Here is a 27,243-nt window from a genome sequence, read left to right on the forward strand (position 1 = left end):
AAAACAAGAAAGTGTGGTTGAAAGAATTTAATGAGATGTGAATTTTACAAACAAATACACTTCTTTGGAGCGGAGGTGTTGTCGGTGCCAGTAAGTCATCCAGGGTGACGTCCAATTAGTTATCAGGGTCATTATACGTTAAGGCAACATACCCTAACCTAATCTAAGGTGTCATTGCGAGAGCGACTGGGCTTAGCCCTCCTTGATCGCTCGCATTGATTGAGGTAAATGTATCATGCACTAATCTCGAATGCTTCGTAACTTGATTAAATCATTCTTGTACTATTTTATTCATTAATTTATTGTTTTTTACAAATTAATGACCAATCTTGACATTGGAAAGCACTGAAGGTGTCTTGATGACCGTGTCGAATTCGCAATTATTTCATAATTTGAGTAAGGACCATTCGTCGTAGCCCTACCATCCTTGCTTCATCAAAATCTCCAGGCTTATGTAATCACTGACCCATTCGGGAAAGTGCTGAGAGATGAACGTGATTAAGTAGAGATACAGGCCCATAGGCTGGTAGCGTTCCTGGGGATATTTCTGAGTCAGGGAATCAGCCATGGCTGTGACGACTGGCGTTATGTCTTTGAACTGAAATGAAAATGGGAGAAGGAACTAAAATCAAATTGCTGAACGTTCATGAGGTCTGGAAGAATTCCCCAAATCCACAAACAATTGCATAATAAGGACAAGATATGCCATAGTCTCATAAATACAGTTATAAGAGATATTTTTTTTGCTATACCTGCAAATTATATATATAAAAATTCTTATACAAGATCAAACAAATCTCCACTTCAAAGCGGTGTCGCATACCTACGTAACAGCCTATCCTGCTTTCTATGAGTAATTGCCGTTTTTTGCCTGCAAAAACACTTTTCAATCTTCGTATGACCTCCCCTGAAAATATCTTATATACTTTCATTCGTCAACTTTCGTGTCTCTCATTCCTTCTTTTCTCGACAAAGTCACTTGAGATTTCCCTGCCTCTTTTGTCCTACCTTCTTTTGTCAGATTTCCTTCCTTATTTCATAGCTTGTTACGCATTTCTGATTTCCGACCATCGTCGCTGATAGACGTGAAAAGACTTCGGTTAACAAAAACATAAATAAATAAAAATTAAGAAAAAAAAACATCAAAATTAAAATAAATAAGTCATGCCATTATTATGCTACCGTCCTTTTCAAATCTACCTATCTTAAGATGTTTATAAATTCATCCGTTTCGTAGATTTTGTTCTTCCAATCAAAACGTAATCGCCATTTATTCATTCCTACTATTATACTTTAATTACTGACGTATTATACACGAGTTTTCTGTGCCTGTAACTTACTCCTTCAAACCATTCATAAATACACTGAACATCCAACGGAACATTATGGAAACTTGTCTTGGCCTTATATTAGCATCAAATTTACCCGGTCATCGTTCGCTATTAAATTCTCACGCAAGAATGACTTCGAGTGTTGAGACTTCTTTACGAAAATGTATCTTTACATATACAACTCTTTCTTTGCCGTTACAAGCTTTGTACTCAAATTATTTTCATCAAGCTTTTTTTTAGCTTTTGTCAAATCAGCTTTGACAAGCTATCAATCCATCATGTTCTTATCTGTAGCTCTTCGTACACAACAATCAAAGCCTACTTTGGACTCTCTCTCTCTCTCTCTCTCTCTCTCTCTCTTACCCCAGTAGAGCAGATTCGCTTCTGCGAGGCCAGAACTCTGTCGAAAACGTCTCTTCCTCCGTAATCTTCTTTGATTTGGTCATCCATATCTCGCCACAGAGACTCTGCATTGGCGTCCACTACCTTTTCTGTATAAACGCTCGTACCTGTAGCGGCGGACACATGATGAGTTTGAGACCATTAACAAGTACAAGGAAAGGAGAATTAGAAATGGCAAGTGAGCCGTTCCGAAGTCTAATCCCCTCTACTATTACTACTACTACTACTACTAACAGAGTTCTCGTGCTGATGCTGTTGAGCTGAAGAACACTTTCTCTGTTATTTCAAAATGCCATGCCCCAATGCCACGATTTATTTTGCCTATATATATTAGCCACTGTTCATTATTTTTCTGATGAAATCGTTAATTTTAACTGTATTCGTTGTTGCTTCTAACAATGAAGGCCAATTAGTAATAAAAACCATTTTTAGTGATAATGGTTTGTAACAGCAAAACAGAAACAGCTTATGCAATGTACCTGCAACATAGTTTCCAGGTTCTATTATGCAGACATCAACCCCCCAGCTCTTCATTTCTTTCCTGAAAATTAAAAAGAAATTAGGATTTACATTCATGGATAAGCTATTCGCGTAATTAACAATGAAAATACATTCTAAATAGTTTATTTTTGGTTGAGGCAATGTATGAAACGTGACCTGTCATAGCTAGTAAAAATGTGTTCTTTTTAAGGCACCGGTGGTTCTCTCTCTCTCTCTCTCTCTCTCTCTCTCTCTCTCTCTCTCTCTCTCTCTCTCTCTCTCTCTCTCTCAACACGTAACATGTGGATGGGTACTTCAGCGCCATGAACACTTACCTCAGGCCATCGCTAAATCCTTCTATGGCAAACTTAGTGGCTTCGTAAGTGGTGCCAAGTGGTGAAGTCATCCTTCCTCTGGCACTGGCCACGTTAACGACGCGTCCTGTAAATCGATTGTATACTTTATCGTTTATTGCAGCAAAGTTGAACGCTACCAGATAACTAACCCAAATACTTTCATTCTTCTCTTGCCTATACCTATAGTATGTTATTTCATGTATGAGTTTCTCGTTGGAGAAGTGGTTTACGCGCTCGCTTACCAATTCGGTAGTCCTGAATACGATTCCCTGCTCTGCCAACTTGGAATCAGAGTAATTTGTTTCTGGCATCCAATTGATTCCTAGCCACGTAGAAATATCTAATCCTTCGGGCCAGCCCTAGGAGAGCTGTTAATCAGCTCAGTGATCTGGTTAAACAAAGATATACTAACTAACTAATTGCATGCAATATCTCAACCTTACCTTTTGCTCTCCTGATAAGTGCCAGGCAAGCCTTAGTAAGGGCCACAGTACCAAAAAGGTTGACTTCGCAGACTCTCTTGAACGTTGCCATCGAAACCCATTCGACTGCCCCGTACACGGCAATACCCGCGTTGTTGATGACACCCCATAGGACCTCTGGGTCAATAGCGAGGGAAATAAATGTGACAGTAAGATAAGCACACGGAAGTAGGAAGCAGAATTACGAAGTCTTTTGTTCATCATCCAAATTATTCACATATTTTTCGTTATTCTCAGTTAACTTTAGTTACACAAACAGTCTAGCAATAACAGATCATTAAGTGAATACTCTTGTTATGCCTTTTTAACAAGCAGGCAGTCAAAGAAATCGTGGAATCACCGAAAGATAAAAAGCTAAACTGATCTTGACAATTCTATAGATAGTATCAAATATTATTTTAAAAAGGTCCTTTACATGAAAAACAATAGATTTAGTATAATGGCCTGAAGTTAGCAATCACATAGTCTTGGTCTCTGGAACGTAACTACGTTGATATGAACGATATTATTTCAGATTCATGAACGTGTCCCTTGCTTTTACCAAGCCATTTTACTCCCTTTGTTTATCCGATTCAGAATCATGAAATATCGCTGATAGAGACCCTAGTATGTTTCGTAGCAGATGACTAACAGTTGAATGCAAATGACGAAAATAAAATCAGAGCTAACATTAAATGTGTAAAAACGATTGGATATTTATATCTTAAGTGCCCAAGATGCGAACTGCCTTGGGTATAAATTGTGCTTACCCTACAGTTACGTTGATATGCTGATGTCATCAGAGGTAAACACAAAGAGCACTTCCTCATTTGTGTGATCTGCTCTTCATTCATTTTCATTTATATATAAGCAAACTCTATTTGGAATATACGAGAGTACAAAATGCTAAGCTATATAGTTTCTTGACTTTGAGAGTGCATGGGTGGAAGGATCCGTATTTTACAGGAAATTATTGTTGGCAAAGCAGTCAAAAACTAATTCGTAAAGCTTTTGTGAACTCTGACCTATTTTTCTAGAAACCTAAAGACAGGGGGTATGCATTGCTCAACTGTTGTAACAGTTACTGATAATATATAACCAAAGATAAATGAAGAGAAAATGAACTCTTCTTACCATTGTCCTTTAATGTGTCAGAAATAAACTTCAAAGCTTGATCAATGTCATCCTGTTTAGTGACGTCCAATTGTAGGACGTGAAGTCTCGCTGGGTCTATATCCTTCAGTTTTTTGGCTCCCTCTCCACCGGCGTTTGCTTGAAGGCATCCTGCAAACACTCGGAATCCCTGAAAATTTGCAATGGTAATACGTATGAACGAACTGTCTGTATATTCAACAATACTTCCCTCATAGTCATTCAGTATAATACACATAGTCATTCACTATAATACACACACACACACACACATACATACACACACACATATATATATATATATATACTGAATGACTATGAGGGAAGCCTTGTTGAAGAAATAGACAGGATCCTGACTGTTAGCAATGTATGTAGAGTTTCATAAGAGGATTATTAGTAGGTATACTTGGGACAAAGTAAATATTAAAGCCAAGTGGATGAATGTGAAGGTAAGAGGAGTGGCTGGTGGTTTTATAGTTATATTGTTAAAAAAATTAAGATTGAATGAAAATATAACTCTGAAATTCAATCAAGATCAGTGAGTTTCATGCCAAAGAATGAGAATAACATAGAAAGAAAAGTAGGTAAAGAATATTATCAGAGCACTACCCGAGTTTTTTTTTTTTATGGGGGTGGGGTCGTTTTACCCAAAACTGGACCTTTTCTTCTATAAATGTCATTGCAAGATGAAATAATTGAAAATGTTATTTTAGTTATATTAAGAAGAAAATATGAGTATACGGTCTATACCCTTCTACCCGAGTAGATGTTATTCAAAGTTCTAACTTTGGTTAATAGAATTTTACTTTTAATGTTGATAGTTTGCAGTAAAATTCACGAATATTTCTTCAGTTTTATTTATTGATTCATTTATTATGTCAACGATAGCATGCATATTACTTTATCTGTGGATATGTTACATACTTTGACATAACAAAAAACAATATTTATTTATTACTTAGTAAGTACAGTTCAATGAAAAGGATAGTCACAGAAAACGGGAGGTTTTGCGGCCACAGACGCGCAAGAAGAGGACATAAAAGTCATGGTTTGAAGTTCAGTTGCTGGACCAAACAGAGATTACCCCGTAGAGGGCTAGTGCCTTCAGTGCACCTCATGCGGTACACTGTGGGCAATTACTTAAGGTTCTTTGCAGCGTGCATTCGGCACTTAACTGCAACCCCTTTCATTCATTTTACTGTACCTCCGTTTATATTCTCTTTCTTCCATTTAATTTCAACCGTCTTCTAACACTTCGTAGTGCAACTGCCAGGTTTTCCTCCTGTTAAACGTTTCTAGCCTTTTTACTGTCAATTTCCATTTCAGCGTGAATTGACTTCATAGATCCCATCGCTTTGCCTTTGGCCTAAAATAAAAAGAAAACCTATACTCCCTAAGCAGAGCTGATAAAGTTAACAAGGGAAGGACGGAGGTGGTTAAGGACAAATGCTCTGAAAAAAAAATAAAAGGCATGAAAAAGGGCTAAAATTGACAGCATTATAAGAGAATGGAAACTGTGAAGGAATTCCGGTCGTTTTTAGTGCAAAGAGAGAGTGAATAACGTGAGTATGAAGTGTAAACATTTTGAATGAGAGATGATGACAGTAGCATGAGACGAGACATGATACTGAGATATAGTTTCAGGTATGAAGCTCAGCAGTTTGATTATATAGATAAAGCGACGACTTGTTATCACCAAGTTTCATCAGGTATGAATAGAATAGGTTAGAACTTTCGATTTTATTTTTTTAAGGATGACAATCTGTTCTGCTGAAAATGGGATATTAGAATCGATAACTTGGCAGGGAACGACCATTTTATTTTAGGATTTACTAACAATTCTCTCGTAATGAACCTTTGATTCACTCATTCCTTTGCTTATTACCGCAATTCTTTTCTCTTGTTCTCCACACTCAAACCTTCGACCATCCTAATCTGTTGTCGTGCCTGATAATGACGAATGATACAGCCTTCGTGAGAAAAAAAGAATAGAAGATTAACAACATAAACCAACATGCTCAAGAGATAATTTTGAATCCATCAAACCCAACCTGGACAGTCATATTACAATTTCATCTACTCGCCCACTTAATAACACAACACTTAACAGCCGTATAATTTAAGAACTTAAGTGTAGCAACCTTTACGTAGGACAGCCAGGAGTCAAACGTCATAAAATTGATGAGGCTGTGTCAGACTTTCTAAAATTGAATTGAATGCAGAATTCAGAGCAAAGAACTGGGACCTATGAAGTCATTCAGCGCTGAAACGGAAATTGACAGTAAAAGGTTTGAAAGGTGTAACAGGAGGAAAACCTGTCAGTTTACACTATGAATCGATTGTTAGTAGAGGTTGGAAAGTAAGACAGAAGAAAAAGAAATAGAAAGGAGGTACAGTAAAAGAAGTGAAAGGGATTGCTTAAGTATTTTAACCTGGCTAGGAACCAATTGGTTACCTAGCAACGGGATCTACACCTTATTGTTGGATCCGAACCAAATATACCGAGAAATTAATTTCTAATCACCAGAAACAAATTCCTCTGATTCCACGTTGGCAGAGCAGGGAATCGAACTCGGGACTACCGAATCGGTAGGCGAGCACGACAACCGCTCGTCCAACAAGGAACTCCTTTGTTTCTGTACCACCTGTTCATGCAGCCACACAACATACACAGGTCATTTGCGTAATTACCTGTTTGTGCAAGTGGAGAGCGGCAGCATGGCCAAATCCAGAATCACAGCCACTCACCAGGACTGCTTTCCCTTCTGGTGCGACCTGGAATACAAATTTACTATTTTCTAGGTACAAAATGCTGTAATTTTACTTAGGAACTATTTAAAGTAATTCATGCAAAGCCGCTTCGCTGTCGTTTAGTTTTTTTTATATTTTAGCAAATTTGATACCAACTGACATTCACATTTTATCCCAGTCTCTTGAAAATGAAAGATATAAAACTTTTTCTTGTTCTTATGAGTAGATTGTCCAGTGAATGGATGAATATTTCTGTAAAACAGTTCAAAGCAGGAAATACTGATAAATATTTCTGTAAAACAGTTCAAAGCAGGAAATACTGATAAATATTTCTGTAAAACAGTTCAAAGCAGGAAATACTGATATATTTCAGAATGAATGAAAACGCCCCGTTGGATCTCAAGGAACACATTCCATTATCATTTTGCTGAAAATATTAACCAATACGTTTACCCTCAAGCTTGCTAAGACAAGGCAGGTCCCAGCAGACAGACACCAAGTTGTAAAGAACACAGTGCAGCAGTCCAGACCAATGATAGAAGCTGCTGTTGAAACGACGCTGCTCACGCAGAACCAGAACACAACTCGAGAGATTCTGTCGATTGTGAGGAACATTGCTGCTTGGGATCTGTAAATCAGTGAAATTGGTTTTGGTGGAATATATAATCCAGAATTAGACCCGAATCCAAAGAGGAGTTTCACTAGGGGAAACTGCCTGTTGATTTTGGAAGATAATCCTAGATTATCCACAAGACTGTAAACAGCAAAGCTACGTAAAAGCATAAGATCAAATACAAACTAAACAGTTAAAACACTCGAATAAAACATAAAGTAGGAATACATGTTTTTCCTAGATTAAAAGTAACTGTATATATATATGTATATATATATATATATATATATATATATATATATATATATTATATACATGATTGTATGAAAAAGGACGGATTCAACATTATATTTTGTTACTTAAAGAGGGTTACCTTTCGTTTAAACATTGCGTCAAAGACACCCAGATTTCTCAGTACTTATTTCATTCTCAAGGATTGCAATTATTATTCAGCAAAATGACCGAAGATTCGCATCGAGTATGCGAAGAGGCCATAAAATTTCAGAACGAGCATCCACAGAACAAATGCGGGTATGTGAACGAACAGTAAACTGACAGAAGAAAGCAATATATCAATCGATGAAAATATAACGAATACTCATACATGAAGATCAGAAAACTAAGGAAATGTTGCTGCACTTTTGTGTGTGTGTAAATAATGAAGCTCCAATTAAGGATATTATGCTGAGCTTTTTTGTGTAAATAATGAACATCCTCCTGGCAGTATTATTAGAATAATTTAGGTGCTGATATTCACAATCGTAAAGCAAAATGTTATCTGTTCACAGAGAGTCAAGGGGATGGATCTCGCTGCGAGGTTAGTTAATAAAAAATAAAAAAATTCGCTGGAATTCAGCCTTAATCGCCATTGACTACACTTGATCCTTTTCAGATCTCTGATAAAGCCATCAGCAGCTTCCTTTTATATAGTGGGGAAGTCACTAAATGCAAGAAAGTAGGATCACCTGCGTTTTACTTAGGTAGTTTGTAGATTTCGTGCATGGATATATTTTGCAAATATATATCCATAACACTTTCGTTAAATAGGGGTTTAATTTTTCATGTGCGTACTTTGTTAGCGATTTATTTACCACGTATAGCGTAGTTCATTAATGTTTTTTTTTTTCTGTTGTAGTGCTTTTGTTTACTAGCACCCCTCAGCGTCTCAGGTTTTATCTTATCAGAATTTTAGGCTTGTCAGGTGCACAGATATGATTGCTTTTTGAAGTGATGCATTTTGTAGACAGATCTCTTAAGTATACAGTGCTTGTTAGCTTAAGCTGTAAATTTTAATGGGTTACTGTTTTTCGATATCTTCGGTGTTCAAATACTGTCTATATGGTATACTTTCTGGTGATAGAAGTTCATTCTCGACGTGGTTCGGAAGTCACGTAAAGCCGTTGGTCCCGTTGCTGAATAACCACTGGTTCCATGCAACGTAAAAACACCATACAAACAAACAAACATGCAAATATATGCTATACTATTGGATATATTACTCATTATCACAAGACTAGGCCACCTAACAATCTGATAAGCATTTTATTTATCCATTTAACATAATTCATAGTTTTATAGCATTGATAACTTGTTGATAACTTGTTGTGTATCAGTTTATAAATCATGTTCTGTTATTATATTTAAACTTGGAAGTATTGAGACAAGAGTTGGCCATAGAAAGTAAAACTAGTTAGCGAGAGGCGTTTTAGAAAAACAGAATAGACACAGCAGTGAGGAAGTAAGGGGAAAAGGAATGAACCCAACTAGAGATTAATGTAGTGGCGCAAGTATAGAAAGCCATAGAAAATGAGGAGGGCTTGGAAGCTCTGTGAAAGACCTTTAAACCGTGCTTGCCCGGCAAGTTCATCTATTAACTATGCACTCAAGTTCACCCATGACTATGTCCTCCCTTTTCTTGAAACGCATGCTTAGTAGACCTATATAAACCTAATCCAGTGCCTTAATGGCCTCAGCAGTAGTAATATCCTGAAAGAAAAACATAAGGACAGTATTGGATACTTTGTCAGGAGAGCGCTTTTGCACTGTTCCTCTTGGTGGCGTGTAATCAATAGACATATCTACATCAAGTACTCATCTTCTAGTAATGACAGACCAGTAACACCACGGTCAGATGTCAACAGTGGAAAGAGCCAGAGACACCAAGAACATAAAGAACATTTTATACATTGTTCAAAATAATCACCAGGTAGATGAGAAGGGCCATATGAGAAACATTTTAAATCATCTGACTACCATCTTTCCAGACGATCCTATCGGTCAAGTGAATGAATATGAAAAGCTAAAAACAAGAGAACTGCTTATGAAAAATATCCCGGCTCCTCCCTTGTAGATAACCATAAGAGACTTCGTGTGGAATACGTACTTGTTCAAATGCCTCACTGACGTATGCCGTCAGAACCAAGACGGAATAACATAAGATGTGTTCACCGAGGGATCCGATCGCTAATTTCCCTCTCTCTGTGACGTCACAGGAGCACATCGACTGGGCGATGCACGCTACTCACTAGTCACTCCGTCAGTTGCATTGTTGCAGTTCACGATTATGGGTGTGTATTCCATATTTGGGTGCACTAATAGTTCCAGACAGAAAGGGATTTGTTTTCACAGGTTCCCTAAAGACCCCGAGGTGTCCAAAGTATGGATTAATGCATGTAAAAGAAGTGATAGCATTAATGTTAAGGATGCCAGGATTTGTTCTGTCCATTTCCGGACAGAAGATTCCGAAAGAAATCTTCAACGTGAACTGCTACCACAACTTTACCAGAGAAGTTATCACAGATTAAAGAAAACCGCAGTTCCCTCTTTAAATTTAGACCTGTTAGGACGTGAAGTCAGGTATGGTTTAACAATTAGTTGACAATCTCATTTGTGCAATTTTTAGTGACATATCTTCGGTTGATAAGTAGCTTGGACTAAATTCTTGAAATGAAGTACAAAATTAGAATAGGCATAGCCTATGCAATGAATGAAGAAATTATCGGATTAAGGCTATCCAATTTTTTTCTTTTATACTTTCTTTTTATGAATGTAAAGTTGTTCGAACAGGTGATTAAGATTAAGCCTATGCGTAGTGGCCTACTTCTGAGTAGTCTTCCTGTGCAGACAATAATTAGGCCTAGATCTTTTATTTCCTAAGAACCCCACTAAAGGATATCGTGGGGTCAGAGTATAGACTGAGTTCAAGTGTAGACTGAGGAATTATTGTTAGGTAAGAGCAACATTTTAAGCAATCACGGTCATAATGTAGTTCCTAATGATGATAACATGCCAGGTAAGTCTTGGGTTTCCAAAACCCCTGAAGAAAGTGACTCCAGTCATGTTGACTTGGTCTCTGAATTATGTATCTCTGCTCATCTCTTGATGAGAATTCCTCAAAGGTTTTTTTAAGGTTCAGGTAGGATCTACCCATGAGCTGGAAGAAGAGGATTTTGTAAATCTTGGAGTAGAGTCTGAAAAAATGTTTATTAAAGAAATGAAGCCTTGAATTATCTGGGAGGTTATATAGCTCATAAGAACAGAAATAAAATCTTCCTTATTAGGATTCCCAGATAAAATGAAAGGCCTAAACAACGACTGGATCTCCAAAGTGAGGAGGAAAGTGTTTTTTTAGGCTCAGTCCTCAATTTGTCAGTAATTGAAAGGAAATGGAATAACTCTTTAAAACTTTTCATGGGGAACAGTTGAAACCAGGCGTTGATGAGATTACGAAATCAGTTAATATTTTCAGGGAATTAAACATTGATGTTCCAGAGGAAGTAATGAAGTTCTTTATTAGGTGCAGAATACATTTTAGGGTGAAGTAAATGCTGAAAGGAAGTCAGAATTTCTTTAAAAAAGGTGTAAACAAAATGAAAAAAAAATTCAGTAATTTTTTGTAAATAAAAGAACAATACTCTAATTCAATAAAAGTCTGGACATTTTTTTTTTATATTCATTCACCCTCGTTACTTTCGTTATTTGTATTGTAACAAGATTATATTCTGTATGGTAAGGTCTTAGATATATTAATATAACTGTTTTAAATGAGAGAGAGAGAGAGAGAGAGAGAGAGAGAGAGAGAGAGAGAGAGAGAGAGAGAGAGAGAGAGAGAGTCTACTTTCCTTTATGGAAATTGTGAACACCAGCATAGCAACAAATTACTGTCAAAACTTAATTATAAGTGCACTGCCCAGTCGACGTGCACCTGTGACGTCACAGTGCGGGAACCGAGCGACCGACGATCTCACCTTACGTCTTGTTATTCCATATTTGTCAGAACTACGTATACTTTTTGTAGGTATGAAAACGTCTTTCTACTACCTTCAGGGGGTGCAACGTATAACTATTGGTCACAGAAGCCTGTCAGATGTTCTGTATAGTACATAGAAGGTAGCAACTACAAGATCGAATTTCTCGCCGCCCACTGAAAAATGAAAATGGACCTATCCCAAATTTGGTATCGAGCCCACGAGTATACGAGCAGTCCGCCCATACACTTCAGTCGCAGAGCCGCCCTTCCTACACCACTTCGAAGGGAGTCATACCAGGTTCCCCACCTGTGCAACCAAACCCTATTACACCATCCCCACGTGGTCCCGTGCACATAATCAAGCAGATTGCAAAAAAGGGGCATCGATAGACATTATGATCCCGCCACCCACACGTCAATAGCCTATAGGACATTTTCTTCATTTCGTCATTCTTCTGTGATCATGCCAGGCTACGACTTAGCGACACTTCAAGAGTTTCGTGTGTCTTCTTATGTTCTTTGGACAAGCACTATAATGTAATTATAGAAGGAATCATAGAGGATCCTACAGCAACATAGTTGTAGCCGAAACTGACATAATAATGATAGTAAAAAAAATATAGATAAATAAAAAAAAAGCAAGTACGACATTGTTCAAAGTAATGTAATTAAAGTTATCACCAACAAGATGCCTTGAGAACGTATCGATAAGACAAGCTACGTTAAGAGTTGACGCGAATAAGCAATATCTCAGTAAAATGAGTGTGGCTGAAATTTTAAAAACATATTGCTATTTGTGTCAGCCATCTCGCAGTAGAGCGCCTCAGTGGTGTGGTTGGTATGGTGTTGGCGTCCCACCTCGGTGGTCGCGGGTTCGATTTCCGGCCATTCCATTGAGGAGTGAGAGGTGTGTATTTCTGGTGATATAAATTCACTCTCGACGTGGTTCGGAAGTCACGTAAAGCCGTTGGTCCCGTTGCTGAATAACCACCGGTTCCATGCAACGTAAAAGCACCATACAAACAAACACACATCTCGCAGTAGAACATATCACAGTCATTTTAATAGTATGTGTAAACTATATATACCTATAAAATTCTGTTGAAATTATATTACTGGCAATTTTTATCATAGCATTTGGCCAAGTTAAGGACGAGATTTAGCTTTACCTGATTTTTCACGTGCATTGGAATACACTGAACTTGACAAGTAGTGATCATAACTTACATAATGTATTTGATTAGATTTCAAGTACGAAGCAGCCACAATATTATTTAAATTCTACTTTATTTGTTTATTTATTTATTTTTTGAAAGCACGGATAAACTAGTAATATAGATGATATATCAGTGTTGGAGGCTGGGAAATATAATATATTCTGTTCAAAAACTAAGCTATAGGCTAGAAATTTAAAAGCTCTAAAGATTAAAGACATAATAGGTACGGTGCCGAAAACGAACAATTACAATTTAAGTATATTTCATGTCAGAAATAAGACAATTTTATGTTTTTAATGAGAAGAGATGGTCAGTCACTGAATAAATTACCAAATGTTGATTTTTGAGATGCAAGAAGAATGAAAACTGCAATAAGGAAAACAAATTTACGAAAGGTAAGATTAACAATGTAAAAAAATATACGAAAACAATTTTCAATGCTGTTCATAACCAGGGCAAAATAATTGAATCACAAATCACCAAATTCGTGAAACTTGGAAGATCGTGTGACCATTCCCCTCTTCCAACCCCGACCTCCAGATTATAAGAAAGAACGATCAAAAGTGGAATTACATTAAACTTTCAAGAGGACGTGGAATGGCAGAACATTTACATATAAATGGAGATCACAGAATTAAAACAAATATCACATCCCAAGTGAGAAAAAGAAAAACGTAAAAGTATATTGCAAATGAAAGTGGCAAAACATTCGTAAGGGAGAGCCGTAACAACAGTTTTCAAAAGCAGTGAGAAGCAGGGTTGCCGTTTTGAGGAATTTCATCTATCAGTGCGGCTTTCTGGTGATATCTGGCAACCCTCCGCTACAGTACTGAAGAAAAAAATTCTTCACTTTACCTTTTTATGTTTTATTATGAAAATAAAGATATAAAACATATCCTGCATATTTATACAAATGAATTTTATTGAAAAACTTTATTTTTCTTCGTCAAAAATACTTTATATTAAGTTAGTGACGTGTAGTTTTCTAACATCACGGAAAATAATTCTACGTGGGAAAATATGCATTCTAATCATTAATCATAAATAAAGTAAAAAAAATCAGATGAACCGCCTATGGTAACACTGCTAAAAGCCAATGTTGTGAAGAAAAAACGGCATCACTGGTGAGAAGATCATTTAACAATTACTAAGCCTAGGACCTGGACTGGCAGGTCGCGTTGGGACCATTCCTGAATCCCGACTTTCCCGTTTATTTTGTGCTTCTTTTCGGTAATTCCATGGTTACTTTTTCGAGTTCGACAAATAACGTAAGTCTAACCGCATGAGTGTTTATACATATAGCCTATAAGGTATAGTTAACAATAGCAAAATGACTGATGCAAGTGGAGGTAACATAGGTATTGAGCCTGGTCGCATATTCAGTCGGAGATTAGGTACCTAGTTTTTATTTATTTTATTTTATTTATATTTTGGCGCAAGTTGTTTGCCATTGGTGCAAGTGGTATGGAGGAGTTATGGAGTTCCATTTGACAACGTCTGTGTGTGTGTGTGTGTGTGAAAGAGAGAGAGAGAGAGAGAGAGAAATTGGTGGTTGGATGGTTAACGACTGTATTGGCTGTTGGTGGTTCTGGGTTGTCTGCTGTTAGAGATCAGAGTTCTGTGTTTTGAGTGATGAGTTTTTAGTCAGTCTTTGGTGAGAGCTGGTGAAAATAAGTAGTGTCGACAGCAGTCTGTTGAAGGATTGGAAGTCAGTTGAGTTTTGTGTGTTTTTGTTTGCTATTTGGTTGTTGTTAAGTTAGCGTTGTTTGCTTAGGGTTGCTGTGATTTTTTGTGTTGTTGTGCAGTGGCCTTTTGTTGTGTTGTTGAGTTTTTGTTGTTATATGTGAGGTTGTGGTTGTGTTCCTTGGTTGTTTGTTAGGTTGTGGTTTTGGGCAGCTGGAGTGATGAGGTTTATGTGGGGGGGATTTAGCCTGCTTGTTTTTTTTAGCTTGTGATCCTGCCACATTATTGTTTGGCGCCCGAACAGGGGCTGTTGGTTCGCCAGCTGCAGGGCAATTGGGGTAGTGAGTTGTGTGATTGGTGGAGAAAGTGAGGATGGAAGGGTTGAAGGAGATAGAGAGGCTGAAGGAGGAGCTGAAGTTGGCAAGGGAAGCTAAGGAAAGGTTGGAAGTGGAGAATGAGAGGTTGAGGGTAGAGTGTGAGGAGATGAAGAGCGAGTTAGAGGAAATAAGAGGAATGCTAAGGAGTGCCATAGTGGCAATGAAAGAAGATGTGAAAGGAGTGGAAGAGAGAATGGTTGAGAAAGTGGACGAAAATTTCGGGGTAATGATGAATGCAGTGCAAGAGATGATGCAGGAAATGATGAAGGGATTCATGGGAGAGGGAGCTGTAGGAGGTAGGCCTACTGGGTCTTGTGACGGGCCAGGAGTGGTCAAGAAAAGTGAAAGATGAGTGGATGAGAGTACGAGTTGATGAAGAAGGTGATTTGGTTTTGATAGGTAAAAGGAAGAAGGGGAAGACACAGGATAAGGATAAACCTGAGGACAAGAATAAGAAGGGGCTGACGGAAAAGAAGAAGACTAAGGAAAGAAGGTTGTAAGGTTTGACAGAACAGGATGACTAGGACTGAATACATTGGGGAAAGGGCTGAGAGTGATTTGGATAGCGGTGAGTGGAAACAGGTAGGTAGAAAGAAGGGTAAGAAGAGTGTAGTCAAGAGTATGGATGTGAGTTATGGAAGTGGATTCGCTGTATTCGGAAGATGGAAAGAAGGGTCAGGAATGGAGTACGAAGTGAGAGTGAGAGTGAGTGGGAAAATTACGACGGGTGTGTATATGAGAGAGGTACCCTGATGTGCACAATACGAGGAATATGGTAGTAGGGACATATGGGACATTTTTAAAGAATATGAAAAGTATTGGGAGGCAAAGTATGGGGATAACAAGAGAGTCTGGGCAAGAGAGTTAGGTAGCTTTTGACAGGATTTTTGTTGAGTATGTATGGGGTAATGATGAGTGTAGGGAATGTGCCATATGAGAGTGTGAAAGTTAGGATTGTAGAACAGGCAAAGAGGATAAAGAGTAGTGTTAGATATAGGAGAAAGCATGATTTTGAGGAGGCAAGAATGAATGTTGGTGAGTTGTTTGTCGATTTATGTGGCAGGTTGGAAACATTAGCTAGCAAAAAGTTGGGGACGAAGGGATAAATGAGTGTAAGGGGGAGTTTTATTTCGAAAGTTGTTGCGACTGTACCAGAGAGTGTATGAGAGTTTATGAATCTGAAACATAAGAAGAAAATTCGATGGACAAATGAAAGGTTGACATGGAACGACATTTTAGAAATAGTAGAAGGTTACCAGTTAGATAGGTGTATGAAAGAGAGTAGAAGTGTTAGTGTTAGGACTGAAGTAATTGAGGTTGTACCAGAATGTAAAAGTTGTAGGAGGCAGTTTTTTGGAATGGCCGAGGGTTGAATGGCAGAGCGAAGTGGTAGATATGGAGTGTTTGGGGCAAGTAACGTGAATGTAGCCCTAAAAGAAATAGTATTGTGAGTGTTGGAAGAGTAGGGTCAGTTAGTGGTGAGCGAGAGCAGCAGTGTTATAGATGTGGTAAGCCAGGGCACAGGAAGAATGAACGTTGGTGGGCGTTAGGAGCGTGCTTCGGGTGTGGGCAAACGGGGCATTTAGTGAGCGAGTGTAAAAAGGATAGGGATATAAGTGTTACAGGTGTGGACAGGTAGGCCACATAGCTAGTGGGATGTCGGGGTACCCGTATGAACGTAATTTGCGGCAACTGTGGGAAAAACGGGCATTAGCTAGGAATGTGTAAAGAACAGTGTGCGAAATGTTGTTTGAAGTGGAATGGAAGTCTGTGGCGAGTGTGTAGGCGAAAGGAGGATGAGTCAGGTTGGATTTCAGGAAACTAGGTGTTAAGGGGATTCAGTTTGGGTGGATCCTCAAGCATGCAACAATATGTTCGGGAGAATGCAATGAGTGAGTGGTTGGGAGTGAATAAATGTGGGCCGAGCATCAGTGAGCAAATGGGTCTGGAAGATCGGCAGTTGGAGTTGGTTTGATATGAAAGAAAGCGGAAGAATGTAAGGTAAAAAAAGGAAAGGGAATGAAAGGGAGAAACACGAGCTGCATGATAGAGGGGTTGATATTAGGGTAAAAAATGGGGGATAAGGCGTGTAATACAGATGACTTTGAGGAGGTTTGAATTGTCAGGGTTTAGTGAAGTTTCACCGGTAAGGGAATCAGGTGGTTAAGGATGTAGTTGGCAGTAATGAAGAGTCTCTTTGGGAGTTTTGCAGGAGTGTAAATGAGGTCCTTACAGGACCTTACAGACCTTACATCTTGTTCGGGTTGCCCCAGGTCCCTCAGTGTGAGGCACCTCTAGTGTCTACCAGAGAGTTGCTAGTACATCTTCCGGTATATTTTGCATCTTCCAATCTTGGATGGTCTGGGATGCAGTTTAGATATTTGTCGAGCTTATTCTTAAACACATCTACGCTCACATCCTGATATATTCCTCAGATGAGCTGGCAACGCATTGAATAGACGCTGCATTATCGATGCTGGTGCGTAGTGGATTAAATGTCCTGTGTGCTTTCCTTATTTTTCCGGTTTATAGTTTTGGCACTATTAAGAAATTCTACCTCTGCTTGCTCTTTCTGATATTTTTAGTTCCATGATATTTTCTGCTATTCCTTCTATCTGTTTTCCAATGCTGAATTATCATGTAGCGTTCTCTTCTCCTTTCTAGACTATATAATTTTAAGAATTGTAGTCTTTCCCAGTAGTCTAGGTCCTTAACTTCTTCTATTCTAGCTGTAAATGACCTTTGTACACTCTCTATTTTTGTGCATATTCTTTTGATAGTGTGGGGTACCATATCATATTGCAATATTCAAGTGGACTACGAACATATGTTTTATACAGCATAATCATGTGTTCAGCTTTTCTTGTTTTGAAGTGCCGTAACAACATTCCCTTTTTTGCTTTACATTTTGCCAACAGAGTTGCTATTTGAATCATTGCATAAAACATTTCCTATTCATCATCACACCAAGGTCTTTAAAACTGCTTCCTTATTTGTGATGGTCTCATTATTAGGTCCTCTTATGGGTGCATATGTTTCTTCTTTCTCTGTCTCCATAATTTATTGATTCAAATTTATCAGAGTTAAATACCATCCTATTTACCTCTGCCCAATCATATACTTTGCTTTTTAAGGTCTCTTTGTAGAGCGTTTCCTATCTTCATCACAAGTAATTTTCTCTACTTATTCTTGTGTCATCTGCGAAAACTACTCACTACCGAATCTTTAAACATTTATTGTCTATGTCTTCAATCATATAACAAACAGTATTGCAGCTAACACCGTACCTTGCGCACACCGGATATTTACCTTGGCTTCATCCGATTTCTCGTCGTTTGCAATAACTATCTGTTTTCTGTTGTGTAAAAATTCTTTTAACCATCTTCCTACTTTACTCCACGATAATTGTGTTTTCTAATTTTCTTCGCTAATATATTTTTGGTCTACTTTTATCAAAGCTTTTGCAAAGTCTAAATAAACCACATCTGTTTTTTCATTTCCGCTTTTCTATTTTTGAATATGTTTTCACGGTGGGGGACTAACAGTTGGGTTTGTGTACTTTTTTCCGGGTACGAAACCATGTTCCTCCCCTTTATTAAACAAATTATTTTTATTAAAATGTTTTCATAATATTTTTTCTTCATTACCCTTTCATACACTTCATAATATGTGATGTTAGACTCAACAGGCTATAATTACTTGCTCTAGTCTTGTCCATCCCTTTTGAAAGTAGGGTAATATATGCTAATTTGTGCTCATCATATATCTTGCCTTGTATATCTACACTTTGTCTTAATAATATTGCAAGTGGGGCTTTGCGATAGAAGGAACTACTTTCTTTAACAAAATAGCAGGAATTCCATCAGGCCCTGCAGCAGCTCCATTTTTAATTTCATTAATAGCCTGCACAATATCAGCTTCATTATATCTATGTCAGCTAATATTCACTATTTTCATCCCTTCTTCTATATCATTATCTTCATTATCTATTCTAGGGGTGAATTCTCTCTATATCGTTTCTGCCAGTATGTGCAAATTTCCTTTTTTTCATTCGTTAATCTCCCTTCAATTCTCAGAGGGCCTATTTCTATTCTTCTTTTATTCATCTTCTTCGCATATAGTATAATAGTTTTGGGGTTTTGCTTGATATTTAATAGGGTTTTTTCTTCAAGTCCCGTTTTTCATTTTCTTTTTTTTGATTGTATAATCTTTTGTTCTGCATTTTCTATCTTACTTTTTAGTTCTATAACTTTCCATGCATTTTTACTTTTGCAAGACCTTTTTTTCCACTTCTGATTTCTGGACAAGATCCTTCTGTCTCTTGGTATGCTGAATGAATGTTTTTATTTTTCTTTTCTTCTTCGGTATATATTTTGTTCCACTATTATCTCCAATATTTTATATAATATCTCCGTATTTACCCTTATGTCATCACTTACGAAAATGTTTATCCCAATCTTTGTTTAATTCTTCATTAATTTCTGACCATTTTATATTTTTACTGTAGAAGTTTGTATTTTTCCATATCCTTCCCACTTTTCATTCTTGCTTATCTCTATTTCACTTGCTTTGGAATGAAATGTTAATTCTATGACATTATGGTCTGAAATACTCGCATTATAAAACTATTATTTCTTTAACATAATTCATCTCGTCACAAATACTAGGTCTAAAGTATTTTCCTTTCTGTTGGCAAGGTGATTTATTTGTTGAATGTTGTATTCTAGTAGCATAATCTAATAGCTTTTCAAATTGCCTCTTATCTTCTGCACTACTATTACTCTCTTTTTTATATGTATAGAGTACAAACACAATCTCCTATTCGTTCTTTCCATTCTACGAAAGGAAAGTTGAAGTCACAGATAGGAGAATAGTCCCAGTCCTTGTGATTTTTCTACATATATCATCCACTTTTTCAATATTATATGTCAACTCTTTAGTATTAGGAGGTCTATATATTACTATGTTCATCAGTTTTTCAGATTCAAATTCTACGCTATTAGTTCACATTCTGAGTTACTATATTTTCTCATATATTTTTCCTTGTTTTTTGTCTTCCCATATATTGCGGTTCCCCCTTGATTCCTATTTTTTCTATCTGATCTATAAAGTTTGGAACCCTTTTATTTGATCATCATTCCCAGTCTCTTGGGAATACCAGGTTTCACTTATATTCATTATATCTATTTTTCTTTTTCATTTTGGGTTTAGTTCTTCTAAGTACTCTATTTTTTTTTTCTTTTTGAGTTACTCGTAACTAAAAACCCTGCGCATTCATCACTATGAATGGTTTTTTGTTCGTTGTTTTTCTCCTTCATTTAACTACTGGATAGTAATAAGGATTTTCCCAATGTCTCTTTCCGTTCTGGTATGTTGTTCTTTTTTCATTTCCAGAAATTCTGACATTAAAAAATCCAACTTTTCCATATATTTGATCTTCCTCATCATATTATTAATTTTGTGTCTGAATCTGCAATTTTCTCCGTTTCTGCAATATCCTCTGCATAATAAATACAGTTATTATCTCTTGAGTAGAATTTCGGAGCTGATGCTTTGAAATTTTTTTTGCTGACACTCTGCATATCTCATTGGTGGTTTGCTTTTCTCTTTTACCTGATATTCTTGATTTCTCTCTTTATTTGTTTCTTCTTATTTTGGATTTTATTACTTGGTTGGTTATTTATTTGAATTTTTTTTTTTATATGATTTCATGGCTACAGGGTGCATATATTTGCATTTTTTTGTCGAACTTACATCCTTTTCTTCTTTAGGTTTTTACATATTTTGGATGCAGATCTCTGCAATCATCCCATATCCATCTAAGTATGCACATTTACCATATATCTTTCATAGTTTTGACATATCTTAGGATGTTTGTAGTAACATCTTTTCGCCAAATCTGCAATTCCTCTTTTCAAAAGGTTGCAGATTTTGTCTTTCTTGTCTATTTTTTTGCTCTTTCCCGTCATTGTATAGATCTGGGTAGAGGCTCTTCGGGATTTGCTTTTTTCTGTTGTCATATCGTAATTTATTTCTTCGTAGGTATGCTGCTTTATTGCTCATATGTATTATCAATGAGTATCTCTGCATCCATACTTTTATCTTGTTCTTTGTTTTCCTTATTTTTTCTGTCATTTCATTTTTGTTTACTTCTCTTCCGTTTTCCTCTTCTTCTTTTTCTTCTTCTTCTTCCTCTTCCTCTTCTTCTTCATCCTCAACTATTTGTACATTCAATCTTACTATTTGTGGCAGAGTTACGAGAGATATTCGGACAAGAGTTAGAAGGGGTAGATGAGACAGTGAATGGGATTTGGGAGGATGTAGTGAGGGAGATAGTAATGGTAGTCTGACTGGAAGTGATCTGGGAGAAGTTGATGGCGGTGTAACTGAGTGTGTGTATGAGGGCCCTCAAACAAGATCCAGGGAACCTGCGTCCGAGCATCCGTTGGTGTTGCGGAAGGCTATTTAGTGTGGGTGTTGTGAGTGTAAGGAGACGTCAAATGTAACGGGGTAGGAAATATGGAGGAGTTATGGAGTTCCATTTGACAATGTCTGTGTGTGTGTGTGTGTGTGTGAGAGGAGAGAGAGAGAGAGAGAGAGAGAGAGAGAGAGAGAGAGAAATTGGTGGTTGGATGGTTAACGACTGTATTGGCTGTTGGTGGTTCTGGGTTGTCTGCTGTTAGAGATCAGAGTTCTGTGTTTTGAGTGTGAGTTTTTAGTCAGTCTTTGGGAGAGCTGGTAATAATAAGAAGTCTCGACAGCAATCTGTTGAAGGATTGGAAGTCAGTTGAGTTTTGTTGTGTGTTTTGTTTGTTATTTGTTGTTGTTAAGTTAGTGTTTGTTTTGCTTAGAGTTGCTGTGATTTTTTGTGTTGTTGTGCAGTGGCCTTTTGTTGTGTTTGTTGAGTTTTTGTTGTTATATGTGAGGTTGTGGTGTGTTCCTTTGTTTGTTTGTTTGTTGTTTGTTAGGTTGTGGTTGTGTTCCTTGGTTGGTTCTGTGTTGTTGAGTTTTTGTTGGTTGTGTTCCATGGTTGTTGTTGGGTTGTAGTCCTTGGGTGTTGGGTTGTGATTCTTGGCTGTGGTCTTGTTGTTGTTGGTATCTCCGTGACCTCGACCGGCAGACGGCACAGAATAGCCTGGAGTATCTGGAGTTGGGTAAGTACATGTGTTTTGAGAGTTTTTTGTTTTTTGTGTTTGTGTTTCTTTTTTGTTTCTGTTTGTAGCTATAGTAGGTCAATTGTCCTGCGTGTATTTTGTTGTGTAAAGAGGAAAGTGTGACTGGGGTGAGTTGGGCAGCTGGAGTGATTAGGTTTATGTGGGGGGGATTTAGCCAGCTTGTTTTTTTTAGCTTGTGATCCCGCCACAGTTGTAGCCACTGAATACTCGGTAATTACAGCAGTTCTTTCTGCACACAATGGATGACTTATTGCTAAGGGTGATGAGGCACTGGGGATCGTCCAAATACTAAGTGCATTGACCTTGACATCTATTTCATTCTGAATATAATTGTACTGGAATATATGTTTTGACTGGGATATATTTCCCCTGGTGAGTCCAGGAAGATAAAACGTCCCCTTGGCCAGCTCAAGCCACAGTGCCCTAGGATTGGATAGGTTAGGATGCTCCTTGTTGATTTGTTTTCAGGCTGCTTTTAAGCAGGCTGTAATATTACTTTGGGGCATCCAAGACAGCAAATCCCCCCTGACCAGGTTAGAGCACAATGGCCCAGGATGCCAAGGCCCATTGCTAATTCGAACAGTCTGGATTGTGTTCTTCCTTGTAGATTGTGTAACCATGCTATATTTCCACGGTTGAGTTAACTCAGAACTTAAAAAAAATATAGAAAAATATTAAGGTTTTATGTTGCATTTCCTTCCCCTAACAACTACATTTGTACCAAAAACTCTGTAAGACAGTTTGGATCAGATAAAAATAACATTAAAAGATGTTAGAATATTCTGTAGAGATAAAAGAGGAGCTGCATATGGCTCCAAGAGACAAATCAGGAAGCAGTAACGTGCACAGGGTGCAGAAAGGAGATAAAAAAATCTGATGATTCAGCTTGACATAATCAGAAAGGAGATGATGAAACCTGTAAAGCAATTGTTGAAAATGAATATAGTATGAATGAAGGGAAAATTGAAAGTGAGAGCAGTAATCAGGTGAGGTAGGACAGGGCCTGATAAGGAACAATATAAAACACGGAGACGAAGTTGGTCAAAGCCCAGGCTGTTGATGGTACAATTATGGAGTGAAAAGGAACAATGGAATATATCATACACAAGGCAGCAAAAAAACACAAAAGTAGAAATTGAAAGAGAGAGACAGTATTAAGACCAGAATTAAATTAAAAGCAGAAAATAAAGAAGATGGTAGTGCATCTAAAGGAGAATTAAAAAGAAGGCAACACATTCTGTAGGCTAGATTAAGATGGCGGGAATAGTCTGAGAACTGTAAATTAACTTATGATTTTTATCTCGTTATCTTACTTCATTATTGGCCCTCAAAGCCACACAACTACCCCATTATATCATTCGTTTCCTCAGATTATGAGTCTTGAAACACTTGGTGACAGAGCTTGCCTGTACTGTTGTCCACTGATGTGTGTTGTAAGGTGAAGTCTTAGCAGTTCGAAAATAAAACAAATTTGCACCTAGCGCGGAACTGTCGTCGCTCATAAGAAAAGCTAATTAGTCGAAATATTTACATTGCAGTTTATTGTCGGGTGAGTTGTAGCTCGTCAACACTGAACAATTCATATATTTGTTAACGTCCCGCGGAATAAACTTTTATCTACATTGCGTACCTTGCCTGTTGCCAACTCGGATGAGGATGACCTTGACATTGATACCGTGCCGGGCTTGGTGAAGATAACTCCAAGTCACATTTGTTTGTTTCTCGCTGTGAAAATTCTTCTAAATATGGCTTTATGAACTTATCTGCAATCGATTCTTTGTTTGACGATGTTTACAAGTAGTTAAATGTATTTTTATCATTATCAGAAACGAGCTAGCAAGTGAAAATTTATTAAAATATATATAAAAAATGTAGATGGTGATGAAACTTTTGCCATAACCTTCATTAAACGTGTTCTATGCCGTGGCTGCATTTGGGCAAAAACTAGACAAACACAATGAGGCGCTCATATTTAGTGAGAAAATACAGGATCAAAGTTTGTGTTAGCGGGAAGCAAACTTTTTTTAGACATCGGTAAAGGAGACATGAGACTATTGCCAAGCAAAGTTGGATTAAGGACAGCACCAAATTGGGATTATTCGCCAGTTTCAGTAAACTGGTTTACGGATAGGATGCAGAACAAGGTTCACTGTTAGTGAACAAGAATTTGATTAAATCACAAAACACGAAGGCAAAGTTCTTCGATCATAGCAAGGTTATTGGCAAGTTATATGTTTAAAAAAAATAAAGCTTGAATCGTCTTCATGTGTCATTCTGATATGTACAATTTAATACTGTTTGGCGTAATGACAGCCGTGTTACCAGAAACTTTCGCTAATATTTTCTTAATATTACACTCAATGCAAATTGTTCAAAGTGGAGTGATCGATCACGTATTTACTTAGAATTTTGTAAGCCTCTTTCTTTTCGCATAGACCGGAGATGAAATTCTATAGAGGTTCCTTTATCGAGACGTTAAAAGATTTTATTTTTTAAGGAAAGGCTAGCTGTAACGAATCTTATTCATCCCAATATCGAGAATATAATATATTATATTTAACACAAGAGCTGACTTACGATGCGTAGATTATGAGGAGTCAATTTGAGAGGGTCTTTCACACACAAGGCTACCCAGACTGACAACAGGATCGCTCCCAGATCCTGCTCCCAAGTTGAATAGCTCCCACGGCAAACTTAAAGGACAAGGGATGCCAAATGGCGCCAGTATTAACAGGAGAGAGGCACGACCTAACTTGAGTTTAGCGCAAGTTATAACTAAAAGAAACTACAAAAATAAAAGTAATTCTGAGGTTAATATAGAAAATTGATGAAATGAAAAGGACTGTTAAGTCAGCTCCTCCCCCCCTAGAGGAACCAGCTGCCGAATTTTTCCGTAACCACACGAGAACGTTTCTACCCTTATTTGGAATTGGTTCCGTAGGTTTCTGGCGCCTCATTGCTAGAGACGATACAGCTGGTATTCTCAAAGGAAATTGAGGTTTTGGAACAGTGCATCTTTTGCTTCACATTTAGAAGACTGAGAATCGTTTATTGTGAAATTAATGACCATGCAACCACTTGGTATAGTTTCCTTCATGTACAGAGTATGGGATGAGTTCTTATTACAAATACTTTATTGACTAATTAACATGACTTGACGATGGAAGTTACTCGAAAGTGAAATTAACTGAATGAACGCGAGACTGAATTCATCAGAAATTTATTCATTAGTTTACCCTTTGATGTGCTGGTTATTTCACAAATAAGAGACACATCAAAATCAAAACAGAAGGCATAGTTAAGGGGCTAGCAGTTTTATCCAAAAATATAGCTGTACACGGAAATATCAGGTTGAATACACCAGTAAGGGGGTATTGCGTCAAAGTAAATAGTACGGTCAACGGGCTAGCAACCCAATCCCAAAGTAATTCTGGTGGAAGTTTAATCAGTGCAAAAGTGTCAAATTAGCAAAGGACTGAAAATGTATTAGTGGATGACATCGAAGAAGATTCGCACGTAGATAAGGAGCGAATGTGATTAATTATTAGGTTATTCTCCTAGCATGTGAGCCACGGTTTGAATCCCAGGCAAGTTCGTTAAATGCTAGAATACAACTTGTATTAAAATCCAATGCAAAAGTGTATTCATAATCCTCTTGCCAGGTATCTGTACTTTTCGAACAACTTTCTTCAGATGCAGAGCCTGTGCTTTGAGGAAGGGTAATAAAGCATAACTGCAGTTTTCTATTTATTGTAAAGTACAGCTTGCCTTGTACGCAAGGCAAGTGTTTCGGAATTAATATCTCATAACGGGGTATACAGAATCAGATAGATTGAAGCGGTGGATTTTTACATCCAGTGCGCATAATAGAGTAATGTTAACTGATCAGTAAAGTGGTAGCGATAATAAATGTTTATTGGCGTCTTGAAGACTGGAATAGAAACTTAAAGCGTTGTGTTGCTGTGGCCACGGCATTTTGTTTTTATCAGACTAACAAACGACACTACTCGTGATGGGTAATATGGATTCTGTCAAGAGAGCACCGATCTTGAGTCGTGTTTAATGCGCCTGTATGGAAGATAGCTCCTTGGTTTCGATGGTATACTGAACGTGATGTCAAAATGCAGTATTTTGTTTTCGTATGATCAGCGTATTTCGTAATAAAGTACTTAATATTTGTTCATCTGCAAATATAAATTTTCTTAAAACGCTTGTCTTTCAGGTTTTTCCTCTTGGTGGCGTAACTTTACTTCTCGGAATGATGCATTTAAGAATAGTTTTTCTAATTTTGTAAGTTGTGCTGTGTGGTCTTCGATGAAAAGAAATCAAAGAACTCCAGAATTATACGGATAAACTCAAGACTTTTGGACGTAATAATGCAAATACACAAATTCAGGAACATGTAGTAACATTCACGAAGTGGCTAGAATGTAAATGACTTACACTGCTTGTTCTGTGGTATGCATAAATTCAGTTTTGTAGTTAGCGAATTGGCAACCTAAAACCCGAAAATTGTTGAACAAATGCAACAGGTGGGAAATTGTACAATCTGTTGAGCGATTCTACCGCAAAATCCAATGCATATGAATGTAACTTACCAAATTCTCTGGGCCCTCAGTCACCCAACGGTATTTGCAGTGCGCACGGATCTATAGTTTATACAAGCTCTTGCTACTAGATAACGTGGTATGATTACAGTTTGAGTGGTGGCACTTCACAGTCCACCTTAGTCTGAACTTTCAACGATTTGTATTCAGGTTGTGCGGTAAACAGAGATGATGATTCTCAACAGAAAACCCGAAAAAGCGCCGTACTATATGTTGCCCGGTAGACAACCAAAGGCTTTAGGCATTACGTATTGAATGAGGAAATAAGTAAGCGAAATACCTTGCTTACATCGAGATTTGCGCCGATGCTACGTTACTTTAGATAAAAGTAGCTGTTCGCTGATTGGTTCTTGGTATTATCTGGCGCGGTTTTTTTTTAACAAAGTGGC

The 27,243-nt window shown here is 37.6% G+C and overlaps 1 protein-coding gene across 2 annotated transcripts; it reads right to left on the reverse strand.

Moving 5' to 3' along the window:
• Positions 1 to 268: 268 nt before the first annotated feature.
• LOC135208804 (D-beta-hydroxybutyrate dehydrogenase, mitochondrial-like) lies at positions 269 to 26,985 on the reverse strand. 2 transcript variants are annotated; one of them, XM_064241334.1, is made up of 9 exons: positions 26,846 to 26,985; positions 7,387 to 7,561; positions 6,874 to 6,957; positions 4,165 to 4,333; positions 3,013 to 3,168; positions 2,549 to 2,654; positions 2,213 to 2,274; positions 1,695 to 1,840; positions 269 to 598 (listed from the first exon to the last, which is right to left on the reverse strand). In XM_064241334.1, exons 2-9 carry the CDS (start codon positions 7,546 to 7,548, stop codon positions 419 to 421), a joined length of 1,065 nt encoding a protein of 354 aa, XP_064097404.1. In that variant the 5' UTR covers positions 7,549 to 7,561; positions 26,846 to 26,985; the 3' UTR covers positions 269 to 418. The 2 variants fall into 2 exon arrangements, with proteins under 2 accessions (XP_064097404.1, XP_064097405.1); XM_064241335.1 differs by lacking the exon at positions 26,846 to 26,985 and adding an exon at positions 24,825 to 24,953.
• Positions 26,986 to 27,243: the final 258 nt, after the last annotated feature.

Source organism: Macrobrachium nipponense, chromosome 35 (assembly GCF_015104395.2).
Source record: "Macrobrachium nipponense isolate FS-2020 chromosome 35, ASM1510439v2, whole genome shotgun sequence".
NCBI classification, from domain to species: domain Eukaryota; kingdom Metazoa; phylum Arthropoda; class Malacostraca; order Decapoda; family Palaemonidae; genus Macrobrachium; species Macrobrachium nipponense.